A 16644-nucleotide genomic window follows, 5' to 3' on the forward strand; every position below is an offset into this window, starting at 1 on the left:
TACCAAAAAAAAAAAAAAAAAAAAAAAGACAGATGCTGGGAAAAAATTGGATTTTGTGGACATGAACTTGAGGAGCCTCAGGATCCATGGGAGAGGAGCCTCTGGTGGTCCTGGATTTGTGTGGAGGGGCTAGATTTGGCCGTGGATCCCAAAAAAAACCCCGCTGGGAAGATGGGAGGGGATGGAGAACGCTGTGGGGACAATGCCCTGAGTGGGTGAAGAGCCATAAAAGGAACCCCAAACCTGCGTCCCCCTGGCACCAGGGACACCCCAGAGGTGTCACCTCCCTCGCTGGACAGTCCATGCTTTGGAAATACAAAAAAACCCTAAAAACCCCTAAAACAAGAGGTTTCTTCCTTTGGGATCTGTGTGGGGTCTGGGGTTTCTTTTTGGGGGTTTTTTGGAGCCTTGGGATCATCAAACAAAGCAACCCCAGTGTCACCTCCCTCGCTGGACAGCCCCTGCTTTGGAAATACAAGAAAAACCTAAAAAAGCTCAAAAAAAGTAGGTTTTTTTTCCCTTTGGGATCCGTGTGGGGTTTGGGGTTATTATTTGAGGTTTTTTGGAGCGTTGGGATCATCAAACCAAGTGTCACCCCCTGCTCTGTCACTGCTGTCACCCGGGGGGAAGGAGGACGGGAGGATTTGGGATAGAAGAACAGAAATGGTGATGATGGTGACACTTCCCTGTGGGGCTGGATGGATCCTGGATCCCACAAGGTCCCAAAACTTGTGGATAATGGGTAAAACATGAAAAAAAAAAAAAAAAAAACGAAAGAAAAACAGGAAGAAAAAAGGGGAGGAAGAAGGAACAAAAACTGGGAATGTTGAGATGCACCTGGAAGGGTCCAAGGGGCATCGCTGGGATTTGGGATAGGGGGAAAACTTGGATTTGTGGGTTTGGGAAATCAGGAAAAGCAACGCCCGGCCATGGGAAGGTGTCCCTGAGCACATTCTCCAGCCGGGAATGTGGATCCTGGAAGGAGGGAATGCAGCAGGAGCTGGGCGTGGGTGCCCTCTAGTGAGCTCTGCTTTCTCTGGGAGCGCTGATCCCAAAAAAACAGCTGGAAAAGGGAGAAAAACTCCACTGGGAATTGTCACAGGGATGGGGTGGGGTGGGTGATCCCATGAAAATGCCAGAGGAAATGGGATTGGGAACGGGCTGGGGAACAAAGGTTCACATCCAGAGGCTTTACTGCTGCCAGGGATTTCGCAGACATTGGAAGGGGAGAAGTCTGCCTGGAAAGGGGGAAAAAATCTGAAAAGAGGGAAAAATTTGCCTGGAAAGAGGAAAAAAATTGTATTTGAAAAGTGGAAACATCTGCCTGAAAAGGGGGAAAAATTTTGCTTGGAAATGGGAAAAGAATTGCTTGGAAAGGGGGAAAAATCTGCCTCGAAAGGGTGCAAAGGGGGCTTTAAAGGAATTATTTTATCCCTCAAAACAATGTGCTTAATTTTTTAAGCCACTTTTCAAATCACTCAAAAATGAGGATTGTTTTAGCCTAGAGGATAGATGAGGACAGGTGGAACACCCCAAAATATCCCAAAGCTGCTGGAATTGAATCCTGCTGGACAGAGGCGACACAGAGTAGACTTAAATATACAAAAAAGAGAAGAAATAGAAATTACGGAGCCCAAAAAGAAAGAAAAATATAACATTATTATTATTATTCCATCTCATTTGTGACCTGAGAGGTGTGGATTAAAAACTTAGATTTATTTCCCATCTGTGAGCAAGGAATTCTTCACCCTGCTGACCTTAAACAATAAAAAAATTAGGAATAAAGTTCTTCTTCTTCTCTCCAAAACAAATCCCCTGTCCTCCCACCATAAATATTTATTTCTGTTTTTAACTATCAGTTCCAAAGCAATTGCACAAGTTGGGATTTATGGGAAAAAAAAAAACATTCCAAAGGTTTCACTTTTTCCCAAATCTGCTGTTCTTGGTCAGGAGAAAGAATCCCAAGGGATAAAAAATGGGGCTGAAGATGGGAAATTGGGAAAATTTCCAAGCTGGGGTTTTGATCTCGAGGTGAATTCCATGGAAAAGTGGATCCTGCAGAGGATTCTTGGTGGGATTTAATCTTGGTACTCTTTGGTTTCACTGGTAGAGCTCTGGAATCGGGGTTTGAGTGCAAAAATCTTCATTTTGGGGTTATTTTAGGTGCACAAGGTCCTGCTATCCCATAAAGATCCCGATGGCCATCCTGATCTCCTTCCTGCACACACTGAAATTAGGATTTGAGTACAAAAATCTAGATTGTGGGGTTATTTTATGAAGATCCTGATGACCATCGTGATCGCCTTCCTGCACACACTGAAATTAGGATTTGAGTACAAAAATCTAGATTGTGGGGTTATTTTATGAAGATCCTGATGACCATCGTGATCGCCTTCCTGCACACACTGAAATTAGGATTTGAGTACAAAAATCTAGATTGTGGGGTTATTTTATGAAGATCCTGATGACCATCGTGATCGCCTTCCTGCACACACTGAAATTAGGATTTGAGTACAAAAATCTAGATTGTGGGGTTATTTTATGAAGATCCTGATGACCATCGTGATCGCCTTCCTGCACACACTGAAATTAGGATTTGAGTACAAAAATCTAGATTGTGGGGTTATTTTATGAAGATCCTGATGACCATCGTGATCGCCTTCCTGCACACACTGAAATTAGGATTTGAGTACAAAAATCTAGATTGTGGGGTTATTTTATGAAGATCCTGATGACCATCGTGATCGCCTTCCTGCACACACTGAAATTAGGATTTGAGTACAAAAATCTAGATTGTGGGGTTATTTTATGAAGATCCTGATGACCATCGTGATCTCCTTCCTGCACACATTGAAACTGGGATTCGAGTGCACAAATTCTCTTTTGGGATCTCCTTCCTGCACACACTGAAATTAGGATTTGAGTACAAAAATCTAGATTTTGGGGTTATTTTATGAAGATCCTGATGGCCATCCTGATCTCCTTCTTGCACACACTTAAACTGGGATTTGAGTGCAAAAATCCAGATTTTGGGGTTATTTTATGAAGATCCCGATGACCATCGTGATCTCCTTTCTGCACACACTGAAATTAGGATTTGAGTGCAAAAATCCAGATTTTGGGGTTTTTTTATGAAGATCCTTTTGACCATCATGATCTCCTTCCTGCACACACTGAAATTAGGATTCGAGTGCACAAATTCTCTTTTGGGGGTTATTTTATGAAGATCCTGATGACCATCATGATCTCCTTTCTGCACACACCGAAATTAGGATTTGAGTGCAAAAATCCAGATTTTGGGGTTATTTTATGAAGATCCTGATGACCATCGCGATCTCCTTCCTGCACACACTGTAATGGGGGTCTGAGTGCAAAAATTCCAGATTTTGGGGTTACTTTAGGGGCAGGAATCCTCCCTACCCCATGAAGATCCTGATGACCATCTTGATCTCCTTCCTGCACACGGGACACGGCGATCTCTTCTTCTTCAGCATCCTGGCACACCTGAAGCAGGCCACCAGGTGAGCAGTCCTTCCGTGGACAATATTCCCATCCCGAGGCCTGTGCTGGCACAGGAAGCAGGGATTCAGCAGGGTTTTGATGCTCTCCAAAGATTCCACCTCCTCCTCTTTCTTCAGCTTGGCAAAATCCCGATTTTTCCCCTCCTGCGCCAAATCCAAGGACTCGACGGAGCCGCCGGGATCCACGCGGGGTTTGTTTGCTCCCAGGAAAACGTGTTTGGGTTGGCCAGCCGGGGCTGAGATCGTCCTCCTGCAGTCTGGGACGTCCATCCCTTCGTCCTGCTCCTGGTTTTCCATGGAATTGATGTTGGAGAGGGACAGGGAATGGGGCAGTTTGGGGCAGTCCCTGTACCAGTCCTTGCGCAGGGCCCAGCAGCGGAAGCAGTACCTTTTACCCGGAGAGTTGAATTTCCTGCACTTGGAGCATTGCCAGCAATCCTGAGGGATTTAAGGCAAAAAAATTCCAGCAAAAAAATTCCAGCAAAAACATAAATTTCTTTTTGGGTATTCCTCGTTTTAGCCGTGTGGGAAAAGCAGCAAGGAAGCCTCGTTAAAAAAAAATATTATTTATGAGTGATTTATAAGCTGGAAAATCAACATTTTGTGGCTTGGGATTGATTCATCCCAGATCTGTCCCTCATGAATTTCTCTCCTTCCTCTCTCCCAGCCCCCTGGAAGAATCCAAGTTGGGGCAGTTTATTTTTATTTAATTTCAAGAGAATTTTCAATATTTTGCTCAAAATTCAAGGGGACAGCTCCTGGAATATGGCAGGAATTTGTTTTCCAGGCTTACCCATCACTTACCAGCTGCTGAAATCTGCACAATTAATGGATTAATTAATTAATTACCTCACAGAAAAGGGCAGGAGCTGCACAAATGCAGAGCCAGGACTCAGCTGTCCAAAGCCAGGGACATCCCCATTTATTCCAGGCTGGAAAATTCTGCTAAAACCATTAAAATTCTGCTAAAACCATTAAAATTCTGCTAAAAATCACTAGAATTCTGAGGTTTTGAGTGACTGTAAAGTGCTACTTGAGATTTCCAAGTCCCTTCCAAGGGCAATCCTCCAGATTTCTATCCAGAGGACAACATGGAATTAAAATCTTATTAAAATCTTATTAAAACCCTTATTAAACCACACCTGGGTATTAACTACACCCAGCCACTTTTTCTTTTTGGAAACCCACAAGAAAATCAGCTTTTCCCCTCCCAAAACCAGCAGCAGATGTGGGATGAGCCCTTCCAGCACCAGGTGATCCCAAGGAATTCCCACCTCAGAAGCAGCCTCTGTGTCCGTGTCGTCGCTCAGGCGCTGGGAATCCTCCAGCTCATCCAAGCACACATCCTCAGGCACCTGGAATTCCAGGAAAGCATTGTCACAGGGTGGGAATGTTGGAATATTCCCTATTTATTGTTTGCCTGGTGCTGCACACCGCAGTTAAAGGATTATAGCATCGCTCTGCTCATTAAATCGCTTCTAAAAGTGAATTAAAAACTGTTTTTGCAGTGGTTCTTTTGCAGAATGTTGGTAACTTTTGCTGGTTTACCATGATCAGATTCTCCTCTTTGAGTCTTTAGCTGGACTCAATTTTAAAAAGCCTTTTCTAAACTTAATCCCATGATTTTTGATTTATAACTCTTGCAGGCATTGGTTAGAAACCCACTTAAGTCGCTGCGAGAAGTTTAATTCGTTTTCAATTGATTTCATGCCTTGAAAAATTGAATTTAAACCAAAACCCAAGCAGGAAAACCATCAAACACATGAGGAATGGTGACAAGCCTTTTCTAAACGGGATTTAGCCTCTGGATGGGAACAGATCCAGAAGGGCAGCATGGGATGGATGGAAACAGAGAAAATTGTGCCAGAGGTACCTTGGTGTCACCTTCTGTGACCTCCTCACAGTCCAGCACTTCCACCTTGAGCCCAGCAGCGCCCTGCTCCAGGGGACACTCGTTGAGGAACCACAGGTCATCAGTGGTGTCTGAAACTATGGCAGTGTCAATGTCCTGAGGGGAAAAAAACCAAAAAAAAACCCAAAAAAAAAAAAAAAATCAGGAAAAATAATTTAGGAGCAGCTCCACATCCAGCACTGTCCCATTTTCCTCTCCAACAACCTCCAAAGCCACAGGCACCTCACTGCCCTCAGACACCCCTTTTGAAAAATTCTGCCTCACAGGCCCCCCTTTCCCCAGTTTCCACCTCACAGGCCTCCATTTTTAAAATTTTCCCCTCACAGATTCCCTTTTTTCCAATTCCCACCTCACAGGCTCCCCTTTTTCCAACCTTTCCCCAATTTCCACCTCACAAGTTCCCTTCTTCCCCCTCACCAACTCAGTTTTTCCCGATTTCCACCTCATAGGCTGTCATTTTCCCAATTTTCCCCTCACAGGCTTCTCTTTTCCCAATTTCTGCCTCATAGGCTTCCATTTTTAGAATTTTCACCTCACAGATTCCCTTTTTTCCATTTTCCACCTCACTAGTTCTCTCGTTTCCCAATTTCCCCCTCACAGGCTTCTCTTTTCCCAATTTCTGCCTCATAGGCTTCCATTTTTAGAATTTTCACCTCACAGATTCCCTTTTTTCCAATTCCCACCTAACAGGCTCCCCTTTTGCAACCTTTCCTCAATCTCCACCTCATAAGTTCCCTCTTTTCCCAATTTCCCCCTCACCAACTCAGGTTTTCCCAACTTCCCCCTCACAGGCTTCCATTTTTTAAATTTTCACCTCACAGATTGCATTTTTTTTCCAATTTCCACCTCCCAGGCCCTCCTTTTCCCAATTCACACCTCAAAAGCTTCCATTTTTAAAATTTTCCCCTCACACATTCCCCTTTTTTCCAATTTCCACCTCACAGGCTCCTCTTTTCCCAATTTCCACCTCACAAGTTCCCCTTTTCCCAACCTTTTCCCAATTTCCACCTCACAAGCTTTCATTTTTAAAATTTCCACCTCACAGATTCCCTTTTCCCAATTTCCACCTCACAAGTTCCCCTTTTCCCAATTTCCACCTCACCATTTTCCCTTTTCTCAACTTCCACCTTTTCCATCTCCCCCTTCCAGCTCGGTCACCACCCTACAATGTTCACCCCAATAAAAAAAAAGGGGCAACTCCTGAATTTCCAGGCACCTCTGAGGGCCTTGAGAAAAGAGTTTGGTTGATTTAAAAACCCTAAAATTCACCAACCACCCAATGGGAAAGGCCCAGAGTGAGAAAAAGGCTGAAAATCCTGAAGTGGGAAGGGAAAAGGGAGAAAAAATCAGAATATTTGATTTCCTTGGAAGTCAAAAGAGGAAAGGAAGAGGACACAAGGCCCCTTTTACACACCTGGTTAGTCTGAATATCCGTGGATCCGTTACTCCTGGATTTGTAATTGCTTCTGAGATTCCCTAAAAACCACCACGGCAGCCCAGCCACATCCCATTCCTCAAAAACCAGGTCCAGCTTGGGCTTTTTGCTTTTGGAGAGGTTTTCTATCAAATCACTGTCTGGAAGAGCCAAGCACAGTCCAAGTCATTGGGTAAGAGACACCAGCACAGAAAAAAATTGGGGTGAAATCTGATTTTTTTGACTTCTTGCATCAGGATGACAGCTCTGAGGTTTGGATGTCCCATCTGGCAAAAATCCCTGCACAAGTCAGGACCATCCCAGTGCCCCTGTGCTGGAACAGGCTGAGTTTAAATTAAAATTTCACCACAGAAACACAAACACTTTTCCAGCCAGCCCTGAGTGGGTTTCTGGAGTGATTTAAAACGCAGAAAGGACTGGTTGGAATTCTGTTTGCAGCTCCTGAATTCCCAAGAAGTGGGATCCATCCTCCCCGTGCTCCAGCCTGGGATCCCAAACTGAGCATTCCAGGATCACCTTGGATCTCCCTCCCTCCAGTGCCTGGAGCTTCCAAGGCACAGCCAAGGCTGGTTTGTTAATTCAGGGAATTTCACAAGGGTTTCCAAGGCTGGTTTGTAAATCCAGGGATTTTACAAGGGTTTCCAAGGCTGGTTTGTAAATCCAGGGAATTTCACAAGGGTTTCCAAGGCTGGTTTGTAAATCCAGGGAATTTCACAAGGGTTTCCAAGGCTGGTTTGTAAATCCAGGGAATTTCCAGCTCTCCCATTTGAGCTGGAAACAAGGAGCTGCTTTTCCAGCTGAGGTTCATCGATAAGAGAGAATAAAAAGTGGAAAAATAGGAAAATTGCTCTCAAAACTTGTGAAATCTCCATGAGTGACCCAGCAAAAAAATCCCACGGGGGAAATGTCAAAATATGACAGATCCACCCAAAAATTCCCATTTTTGTTCAGTGCCCTGCTTGGTTTGCAGGGAACGACTGCAGCCAGCCCAGGCTGGGTTCTGTGAGCTCAGGAGCCTCCCTTGGGAAGGGGGATGGATCCAAAGATAATTCCAGCATTTAAAACACCCTCCAGAAAGGTCTGGAAGATTTTTTTCTCATGGCATGACTCAGTGAGAAATGGGATTTTGGGGCTTAACCTGTCACTGCATTCAGAGCATTTATTTATGACCAGATATTAAGAAAATACTTGTGGTGAACTTTGTAATTTCTCAATCTTTAGCAGGAAGATTTTTAATGATTCTATTCCAAACCAGGGTTTTTTTGAGTCTCTCCTCCAGCATTTTGCTGCTCTGTGTCCCACACAGGCAGAAATTTGTCCCTCACCTTCACAAGTGTCACATTTGGGCTCTGAGGCAGCAGGAGCTGAGGTTTTCCTGTCACTCTCCACCATCCCAGAGCCCCAATCTTTAGCACCAAGATTTTTAATTATTGTATTCCAAACCAGGGTTTTTTTGAGTCTCCCAACTCCCTCCTCCAGCGTTTTGCTGCCGTGTGTGCCACACGTGTTTGCAAACATTGTGATAATGCAGAAATTTGTCCCTCACCTTCACAAGTGTCACATTTGGGCTCTGAGGTAGCAGGAGCTGAGGTTTTGCTGTCACCCTCCAGGATCCCAGAGTCAGATCCTTCCTCCTGGCTGAGCTGCAGGGAGGAAAATCCAGGAATGAGCCCAGCAGAGCTTGCAGGGACAAGGGGATGCAGCACTTCCATCCCCAGGCACCAGCTGCAGGATGAGACCAAGCAGGTAGGAAGAGGAAATAAAATTCAGAATAAAAACTACAAATTATTTCTCTTTAAACCCTCTGGAATCAGTAGGAACAACCAAGGAAAAATCTGCAGCTTGGCAAAAACCCTAAAGTTGGTGTTTTTCATGCAGTAAAAGTTGATTTTGTGACACACTGACACCTCCCAGCCTTCACCCCAAACCACACCTGGAAAAAACTTTGGAGGCGCCAAGATTTTTCCTAGGTTTTCACCTCTGCCTGAAAAGCTGCTGGAAACAAATCCTAACTAGGCACAGTGAATTTATTTATTTGGCAATTCCTAGTGGGAGAAAAGAGGGGGGAAAAGCATGAAAACAGGGCTGGAGAAGCTGAGGGCTGGAAGTGCTGCACCCCAGAACAACGCGCTCAGAGACTGGCACTCTGTCACGAGGAGGAGAACAGAGAAGGGCGGCTCTGTCCCTGCTCTGTGGATTCCAGAACTTTTTAAACTTGGGGATTTTTGGTTTTTTTAATTTTTTTTTTTCTTCTCTCAGGAAAAAGGTGAGGAGCAGCACAACAAAAACAACGACAAAAAGTTCTGGCAGTCCACCATGCAGAGGTACAGAGAAGGGGCGGCTCTGTACAAGAAAAGAACCCACTGGGCAGTGGGGTTTACCTGCAGCTGGTCTGGGCTGGGCTTAGCGACGCTCTGCTCCTTTGGGAGAGTCTGTGCAGCATCTGCAGATGGCAGGCAAAACACAAGGAAAAGCCTTCCCTGGAAATTCCCACTCTCACACCACACAGGGCCTGGGGCAAGCAACCAACCAGCCAGGCTTGGCACACCTGGGGGACTCCTGCAGGGCAAGTCCGGGCTGCTCGGGGGGGAATTGGTGGAATTTGGGGAGAAGCAGCTGGGGGAAAATTCACAATATTCTTCCCTAAGGGAAAAAGTATTCCTCTTCCTATAGCCAAATTCAGAATTCTTCTCAAAGGGAAAAGTTGTTATTTTTGCTATAGCCAAATTCACAATATTCTTCCCAAAGGGAAAAAAGCATTCTTCTTCATACAGCCAATTTCAGAATACTCTTCCCTAAGGGAAAAATAATTCTTTTTGCTATAGCCAAATTCAGAATATTCTTCCCAAAGGGAAAAATTATTTTTTTGCTATAGCTAAATTCACAATATTCTTCCCAAAGGGAAAATTCATTTTTTTTGCTACAGCCATCCCAAATTCAAAATATTCATCCCAAAGGGGAAAAAAGCATTCTTCTCCATACAGCCAAATTCAGAATACTCTTCCCCTAAGGGAAAAGCTATTCTTATTCCTACAGCCATCCCAAATTCAAAATATTCTTCCTAAAGAGAAATATTATTCCTTTTGCTATAGCCAAATTCAGAATATTCTTCCCTAAGGGAAAAAGTATTCCTCTTCCTATAGCCAAATTCAGAATTCTTCTCAAAGGGAAAAGTTGTTATTTTTGCTATAGCCAAATTCACAATGTTCTTCCCAAAGGGAAAAAAGCATTCTTCTTCACACAGCCAATTTCAGAATACTCTTCCCTAAGGGAAAAATAATTCTTTTTGCTATAGCCAAATTCAGAACATTCTTCCCAAAGGGAAAAATTATTATTTTTGCTGCAGCCATCCCAAATTCAGAATATTCTTCCCAAAGGGAAAAGTTATTCTTATTCCTACAGCCATCCCAAATTCAAAATATTCTTCCCAAAGGGAAAATTTATTTTTTACTGCAGCCATTCCAAAATCAGAATATTCAGCCCAAAGGGAAAAGTTCTTCTTATTCCTACAGCCAAATATTCAGAATATTCTTGCCAAAGGGAAAAGTTTTTCTTTTGGATTTGGAATTGCTCCTGAGGTTGCCTAAAAGCCACCAGGGCTTTGTGTGATTTTCCCTGGAGTTTCCAAGGCTCTCCTGTACATCCAGGGAATTTCCCCAATCCCATTTCAGCTGGGAACACCCACGTTTTGCAAGGAGCTGCTTTTCCACCTGAGGTTCTTCAAAACCAGAGAATAAAAAGTGGAAAACCAGGAAAATTGATTCTGAAATTTTCATGAGTGCCCCAGCAAGAAATCCCATGGGGGAAATGTTAAAATATGAGAGATCCACCCCAAAAAAATCCCATTTTTGTTCAGTTCCCTGCTTGGCTTGCCAGGGAATCACCTGGAAAGTGAACAGGATTTTTTGGGGGGGAATTTCTGAAGATTTCTTGCTCTTTTTGAAAGGTTTGGGCATGAGGATAAAGAGCAAAGAAGGGAAAATTCCATGCACAGGGCTGGACACAGCTGGATCCAGCTGCTCCCAAGAGTTAATTAAAAGGCTGAGCTAAATTAACAAGAATCCAATTAACAGGGATCTTTCTGAGCCTGGCTTTGAGCAGAGAGAACAAAAGATGCCAGGCTGGCTCCTGCCTGCTCCCCTTTCCATGGAACAGGAAAATTCCCTTTGGATGAGGCTGAATCCCACCAGGAATCCCACCTGGATAGGGAAGATCTGAAAACGACAAAACTCCACCTAAAAATGGCCTTTAAATGGAGCAAAATTCAGGAATTCCTGCTTTTTTTTCCTCCTTCCAGCTGCTGGGGTTTAATTCGTGATGGAAAACAGGAGCCAGGGCTCTGCAGGGAGATGGGAATAGGGAGAAACCTTTCCAAAATCTGATTTTCAGGGAGTGGAAATACTCCAGATGCTGGAAGGTTTCCTTCTGGAGCTGGAAAAATCCATAAAAACCAGCCTGAAGTGAGGGATTCCTAAATGCAGCCTGGGGAGTCAGACTTGGGAAAAGTGGGCAGGGAAGGGGGAAAATTGGAATTAGAAAAGGGGGAAAAGAATTAGAAAATAAAATGGGAAATTAGAAAAGAAAAAGGGGAAAAGAATTAGAAAAGGGGAAAAGAATTAGAAAAGGGGAAAAGAATTAGAAAAGGGGAAAAGAATTAGAAAAGGGGAAAAGAATTAGAAAAGGGGAAAAGAATTAGAAAAGGGAAATGAGAAAAGAAAAAAGGGGGAAAGAATTAGAAAAGAAAAAAGGGGGAAAAGAATTAGAAAATAAAAGGAGGAAAAGAATTAGAAAATAAAATGGGAAATTAGAAAAGAAAAAGGGGAAAAGAATTAGAAAATAAAGGGGGAAAATTCTGAAAAGAAAGGGGGGAAAATCAGAAAAGGGGGAAAATAATAAAAGAAAGGGGGGAAATTGACAAGGAGGAAAATTAGGCAGGAAGGGGGAGAAATTAAACAAGAAAAGGGGAAAATTAGAAAAGGAAGGGAGAAAAATTAGACAAGGAAGGGGAGGAAAATTAAACCAAATGCAGTCATTCCTGTGCTGGGCTGGAGGAAAGCAAACAGCTGGAAAAGAAGGAAAAAGGGAGGGAAAGGAAAGAAAAGAGGTGGGGAAAGAAGGAAAATGGGTGGGAAATTAAGGAAAAGAGCCTGAGGCTCCCTCCCTGTGCGCTCCCAGGTCTGGTGTGCCAAGCTTGGTTGGTTTGGGTCACACTCACACACAGCCAGGTCTAACTGAGCCCTAGGAGCAGCTTTTCCTGAGCCAGGCTTAAAGGGAGGCCAGAGCAGGAAAAGGCAGCGAGCTCAGCTCTGCACACACACAGCTCTGTCTGGGAGGAGGGAGCAGCACTCACACAATTTTCCTACAGCTAAAAAGTCCAAGCAGAGTTCAAAAGATTCTTCTAGAAAATAAATCCAAATTAAAAAAAAGAATCTTCTGCAAAAAATCCAAGGCAGAAACGGCCACGTTTTTAATTTTAATTTAATTTAATTTTCAATTTTTCCTCACGTGCCTGAGCCCTCCTAAAGGTTTTTAATCCTGTTTAAAAAAAATGGGAAATGTGGCACAAAATTCCACAGCTGTGGATCAAATCCATTTTATCTGTTTTAAAAATGGGAAATATGGCACAAAATTCCACAGCTGTGGATCAAATCCATTTTATCTGTTTTAAAAATGGGAAATATGGCACAAAATTCCACAGCTGTGGATTAAATCCATTTTATCTGTTTTAAAAATGGGAAATGTGGCACAAAATTCCACAGCTGTGGATCAAATCCATTTTATCTGTTTTAAAAATGGAAATGTGGCACAAAATTCCACAGCTGTGGATCAAATCTATTTAACCTGTTTAAAAAATGGATGCTGTGGTACAAAGTTCCACATCTGAGGATTAAATCCATTTTATCTGTTTTAAAAAAATGGGAAATGGGGCCCAAAATTCCACAGCTCTTCCAGTGGAGTTGATTTTTTTCCCAGTCCTACACCAAGAACTGGTCTCAAGGAAGTCTCAGATTAATTTGAGAATAAATTTCCATTTTGATGGAGTTTAATTTGATTCTTCTCATGAGCTGGGGAAGCTGCAAGGTTCAAGGTTAAAGCCCTGCAGAATTTTTAGCACTCTTAGAGATGCTCAAAATATAAAATGAGGTGAGAGCAAGAAATTGCAGCTCTGAAGCTGAAAAAATATCAAAAGATTGATTCCAGTCAAGGAGGGGATTTCAGGGTTCAAATTTGGGGGTTTTTTGGCACCACTCAAACAGCTCCTGGCACACAGAAAAGACACAAACTCCGAGAGATTCGCTTGGCAAAGTTTGTCAGAGAAGTTTATTCCTCCTGCAGCCCCAGGATTTGGCATTTTCCTGGATTTTTTTTTTTTTAAATTTGTTTTGGTTTTTTTTTGGTACTTACCAGGTCAGAGCAACATTTATGGAATGGGACCAACCTACCTGGGAGGGCAGCAGGGCTCAGGTTCCTCTTCAGCATCTCGTACACGGGGCTGGGGAGGACCAAAAATCCCCTTTAGTGGCCACAGGGAGCCCAGAAACCCCAAAACCATTTGTTCTCTCATGGATTTAATTCTTAAAATTCTTAGGGAGCTGATTTTCCTAAAATTCACCATCCAGCCCTTGAGGAAACAAAGAATCAAAACTCACAGAGCTAGCCCTTCATCCCAACCAGCGCCACCTGATAAAAATGGGATATTTTTTCAGCTTTTCCAGATAAAAAATGGATTTTTTTTTTTCCCAGATAAAAATGGGATATTTTTCAGCTTTTCCAGATAAAAATGGCAAATTTTTTCCATATTTTCTGAATTAAAATAGCAATTTTTTCCCCCTAGCTTTTCCAGATAAAAAATGGATTTTTTTTTTCCCAGATAAAAATGGGATATTTTTCAGCTTTTCCAGATAAAAAATGGATTTTTTTTTTCCCAGATAAAAATGGGATATTTTTCAGCTTTTCCAGATAAAAAATGGATTTTTTTTTTCCCAGATAAAAATGGGATATTTTTCAGCTTTTCCAGATAAAAAATGGATTTTTTTTTTCCCAGATAAAAATGGGATATTTTTCAGCTTTTCCAGATAAAAAATGGATTTTTTTTTTCCCAGATAAAAATGGGATATTTTTCAGCTTTTCCAGATAAAAAATGGATTTTTTTTTTCCCAGATAAAAATGGGATATTTTTCAGCTTTTCCAGATAAAAAATGGATTTTTTTTTTCCCAGATAAAAATGGGATATTTTTCAGCTTTTCCAGATAAAAAATGGATTTTTTTTTTCCCAGATAAAAATGGGATATTTTTCAGCTTTTCCAGATAAAAAATGGATTTTTTTTTTCCCAGATAAAAATGGGATATTTTTCAGCTTTTCCAGATAAAAAATGGATTTTTTTTTTCCCAGATAAAAATGGGATATTTTTCAGCTTTTCCAGATAAAAAATGGATTTTTTTTTTCCCAGATAAAAATGGGATATTTTTCAGCTTTTCCAGATAAAAAATGGATTTTTTTTTTCCCAGATAAAAATGGGATATTTTTCAGCTTTTCCAGATAAAAAATGGATTTTTTTTTTCCCAGATAAAAATGGGATATTTTTCAGCTTTTCCAGATAAAAAATGGATTTTTTTTTTCCCAGATAAAAATGGGATATTTTTCAGCTTTTCCAGATAAAAAATGGATTTTTTTTTTCCCAGATAAAAATGGGATATTTTTCAGCTTTTCCAGATAAAAAATGGATTTTTTTTTTCCCAGATAAAAATGGGATATTTTTCAGCTTTTCCAGATAAAAAATGGATTTTTTTTTTCCCAGATAAAAATGGGATATTTTTCAGCTTTTCCAGATAAAAAATGGATTTTTTTTTTCCCAGATAAAAATGGGATATTTTTCAGCTTTTCCAGATAAAAAAATGGGAAATTTTTTTCAGCTTTTCCAGATAAAAATGGCAAATTTTTTCCATATTTTCTGAATTAAAATAGCAATTTTTTCCCCCTAGCTTTTCCAGATAAAAATACGATTTTTTCAGCTTTTCCAGATAAAAAAATGGGAAATTTTTTTCAGCTTTTTGGGATGAAAATGGGAAATTTTTTTCACCTTTTCCATATAAAAATGGGAATTTTTTTTCATCTTTTCCAGATGAAAAATGGCAAATCTGTTTCAAATTTTTTGGATAAAAATGGGATTTTTTTTTTTTTTTTTTTTTTTTTTTTTTTTTTTTTTTTTTTTCCAAAAAAAAACAGGGATTTTTTTTTTACTTTTCCAGCTAAAAACGTGAATTTTTTTTCAGCGTTTTCAGCTACAAAGAGGAATTTTTCACCTTTTGTGGATAAAAATGGGAATTTCTTTGGTTTTCCCCTACCTGGGGTCCTTGACAGAGAAGCTCTGCAGTCCCAGCAGCTCTCCCAGCTGATCTCCACCACAGTGCACCAGGTGCTGCTGCCTCTTGTCGTAGAGCTGCCGGGCCATGATGTACTGGCCCAGGAAATGCATCACCTGTGGGGACAGGACAGGGCTGGGAATCCATTCCCTGCCATTTGGGATGCTGGGAGGGGAATTAGAGAGGATTTTGGGGTGGTAGATATGGAGGGGGGTTGTGTTGGAGTAAAGGTTGGTGATGGTTGGTGAGGAGGATGGAAATGTCTTGGTTCAAATGGGGTTATCCCGGTTCGAACTGCATTTATCCCAGTTCAAAATGGGGTTAGCCCCAGTTCAAACTGCATTGTTTTCAGTTAATATGGAGTTATCCCAGTTCAAAATGGGGTTATTCCCAGTTAAAATAGCATTATCCCAGTTCAAACAGGGTTATTCCAGTTGAAAATGGGGTTATTCCCAGTGACCCCAAAGTTTCGCCAAAAGTGACCCTGAAGTGTCCCCAAAATGTGACCAAGTGTGCCCAAAGTGACCCCCGAAGTGTCCTCAAAAAGTGACCTCAAGTGTCCCCAAAATGTCTCCAAAAATTGACCCCAAAGTGACCCTGAAGTGTCCCCAAAATGTGACCAAGTGTCTCCACAATGACCCCAAAGTGTTCCCAAAAACTGATCCTGAAGCGTCCTCAAAAAGTGACCTCAAGTGTCCCCAAAATGTCTCCAAAAACTGATCCTGAAGTGACCCTGAAGAGCCCCCAAAAAGTGACCCTGAAGTGCCCCTGAAGTACCCTCAAAATGACCCTAAAGTGCCCCAAAAAGTGACTCCAAAATGCCCCTAAAAAGTGACCCCAAAGTGTCCTGAAAGTGACCCTAAAGTGCCTCCCAAAAATGCCCTCAGTGATCCTGAAGTGACTCCAAAAAGTGAACTTGCAGTGCCCCAAAAGTACCCTCAAAATGACCCTTTAGTGCCCCAAAAAGTGCCCCAAAAAATGCCCTCAAAGTGACCCTGGAGTGTCCCCAAAAAGTGACCAAGTGTCCTCACAATGTCCCCAAAGTGTTCCCAAAAACTGACCCTGAAGTGCCCTCAAAATGACCCTAAAGTGCCCCAAAAAGTGACCCCAAAGTGACCCCAAAAAGTGCCCCTAAAGTGACTTTGAAGTGCCCCAAGAGTGACCCTGAAGCGGCCCTAAAAAGTGACCCCAAAGTGTCCTCAAAGTGACCCCAAAGTGCCCCAAAAGTGACCCTGAAGTGGCCCTAAAAAGTGACCCCAAAGTGTCCCAAAAGTGACCCTGAAGTCGTCCTAAAAAGTGACCCCAAAGTGTCCTCAAAGTGACCCCAAAGTGTCCCAAAAGTGACCCTGAAGTGGCCCTAAAAAGTGACCCCAAAGTGCCCCCAAAGTGCCCCCACAGGTAAAATGGGACTC

General features: G+C 42.2%; 2 protein-coding genes across 3 annotated transcripts in view; one reads left to right on the forward strand and one right to left on the reverse strand.

Moving 5' to 3' along the window:
• LRRN2 (leucine rich repeat neuronal 2) overlaps positions 1-2278 on the forward strand; it is a 4542-nt gene extending 2264 nt beyond the window's left edge. The window contains exon 2 of the mRNA XM_014311179.2: positions 2164-2278. Within this exon, the coding sequence (XP_014166654.1) occupies positions 2164-2278 (115 nt within the window). The remainder of the gene's footprint in view (positions 1-2163) is intronic.
• Positions 2279-2893: 615 nt separating this feature from the next.
• The window catches only part of MDM4 (MDM4 regulator of p53), a 16741-nt gene continuing 2990 nt past the window's right edge, over positions 2894-16644 (reverse strand). For both annotated transcript variants that reach the window (XM_005430778.3, XM_031065111.1), the window contains exons 4-11: positions 15215-15348; positions 13312-13361; positions 9250-9311; positions 8415-8511; positions 6848-7008; positions 5395-5529; positions 4796-4876; positions 2894-3959 (exon numbers count right to left, since the gene is read on the reverse strand). In XM_005430778.3, the coding sequence (XP_005430835.1) occupies positions 3417-3959; positions 4796-4876; positions 5395-5529; positions 6848-7008; positions 8415-8511; positions 9250-9311; positions 13312-13361; positions 15215-15348 (1263 nt within the window). In that variant the 3' untranslated portion in view covers positions 2894-3416. The remainder of the gene's footprint in view (positions 3960-4795; positions 4877-5394; positions 5530-6847; positions 7009-8414; positions 8512-9249; positions 9312-13311; positions 13362-15214; positions 15349-16644) is intronic.

Source organism: Geospiza fortis, unplaced genomic scaffold (genome assembly GCF_000277835.1).
Source record: "Geospiza fortis unplaced genomic scaffold, GeoFor_1.0 scaffold71, whole genome shotgun sequence".
In the NCBI taxonomy this organism is placed as follows: Eukaryota; Metazoa; Chordata; class Aves; order Passeriformes; family Thraupidae; genus Geospiza; species Geospiza fortis.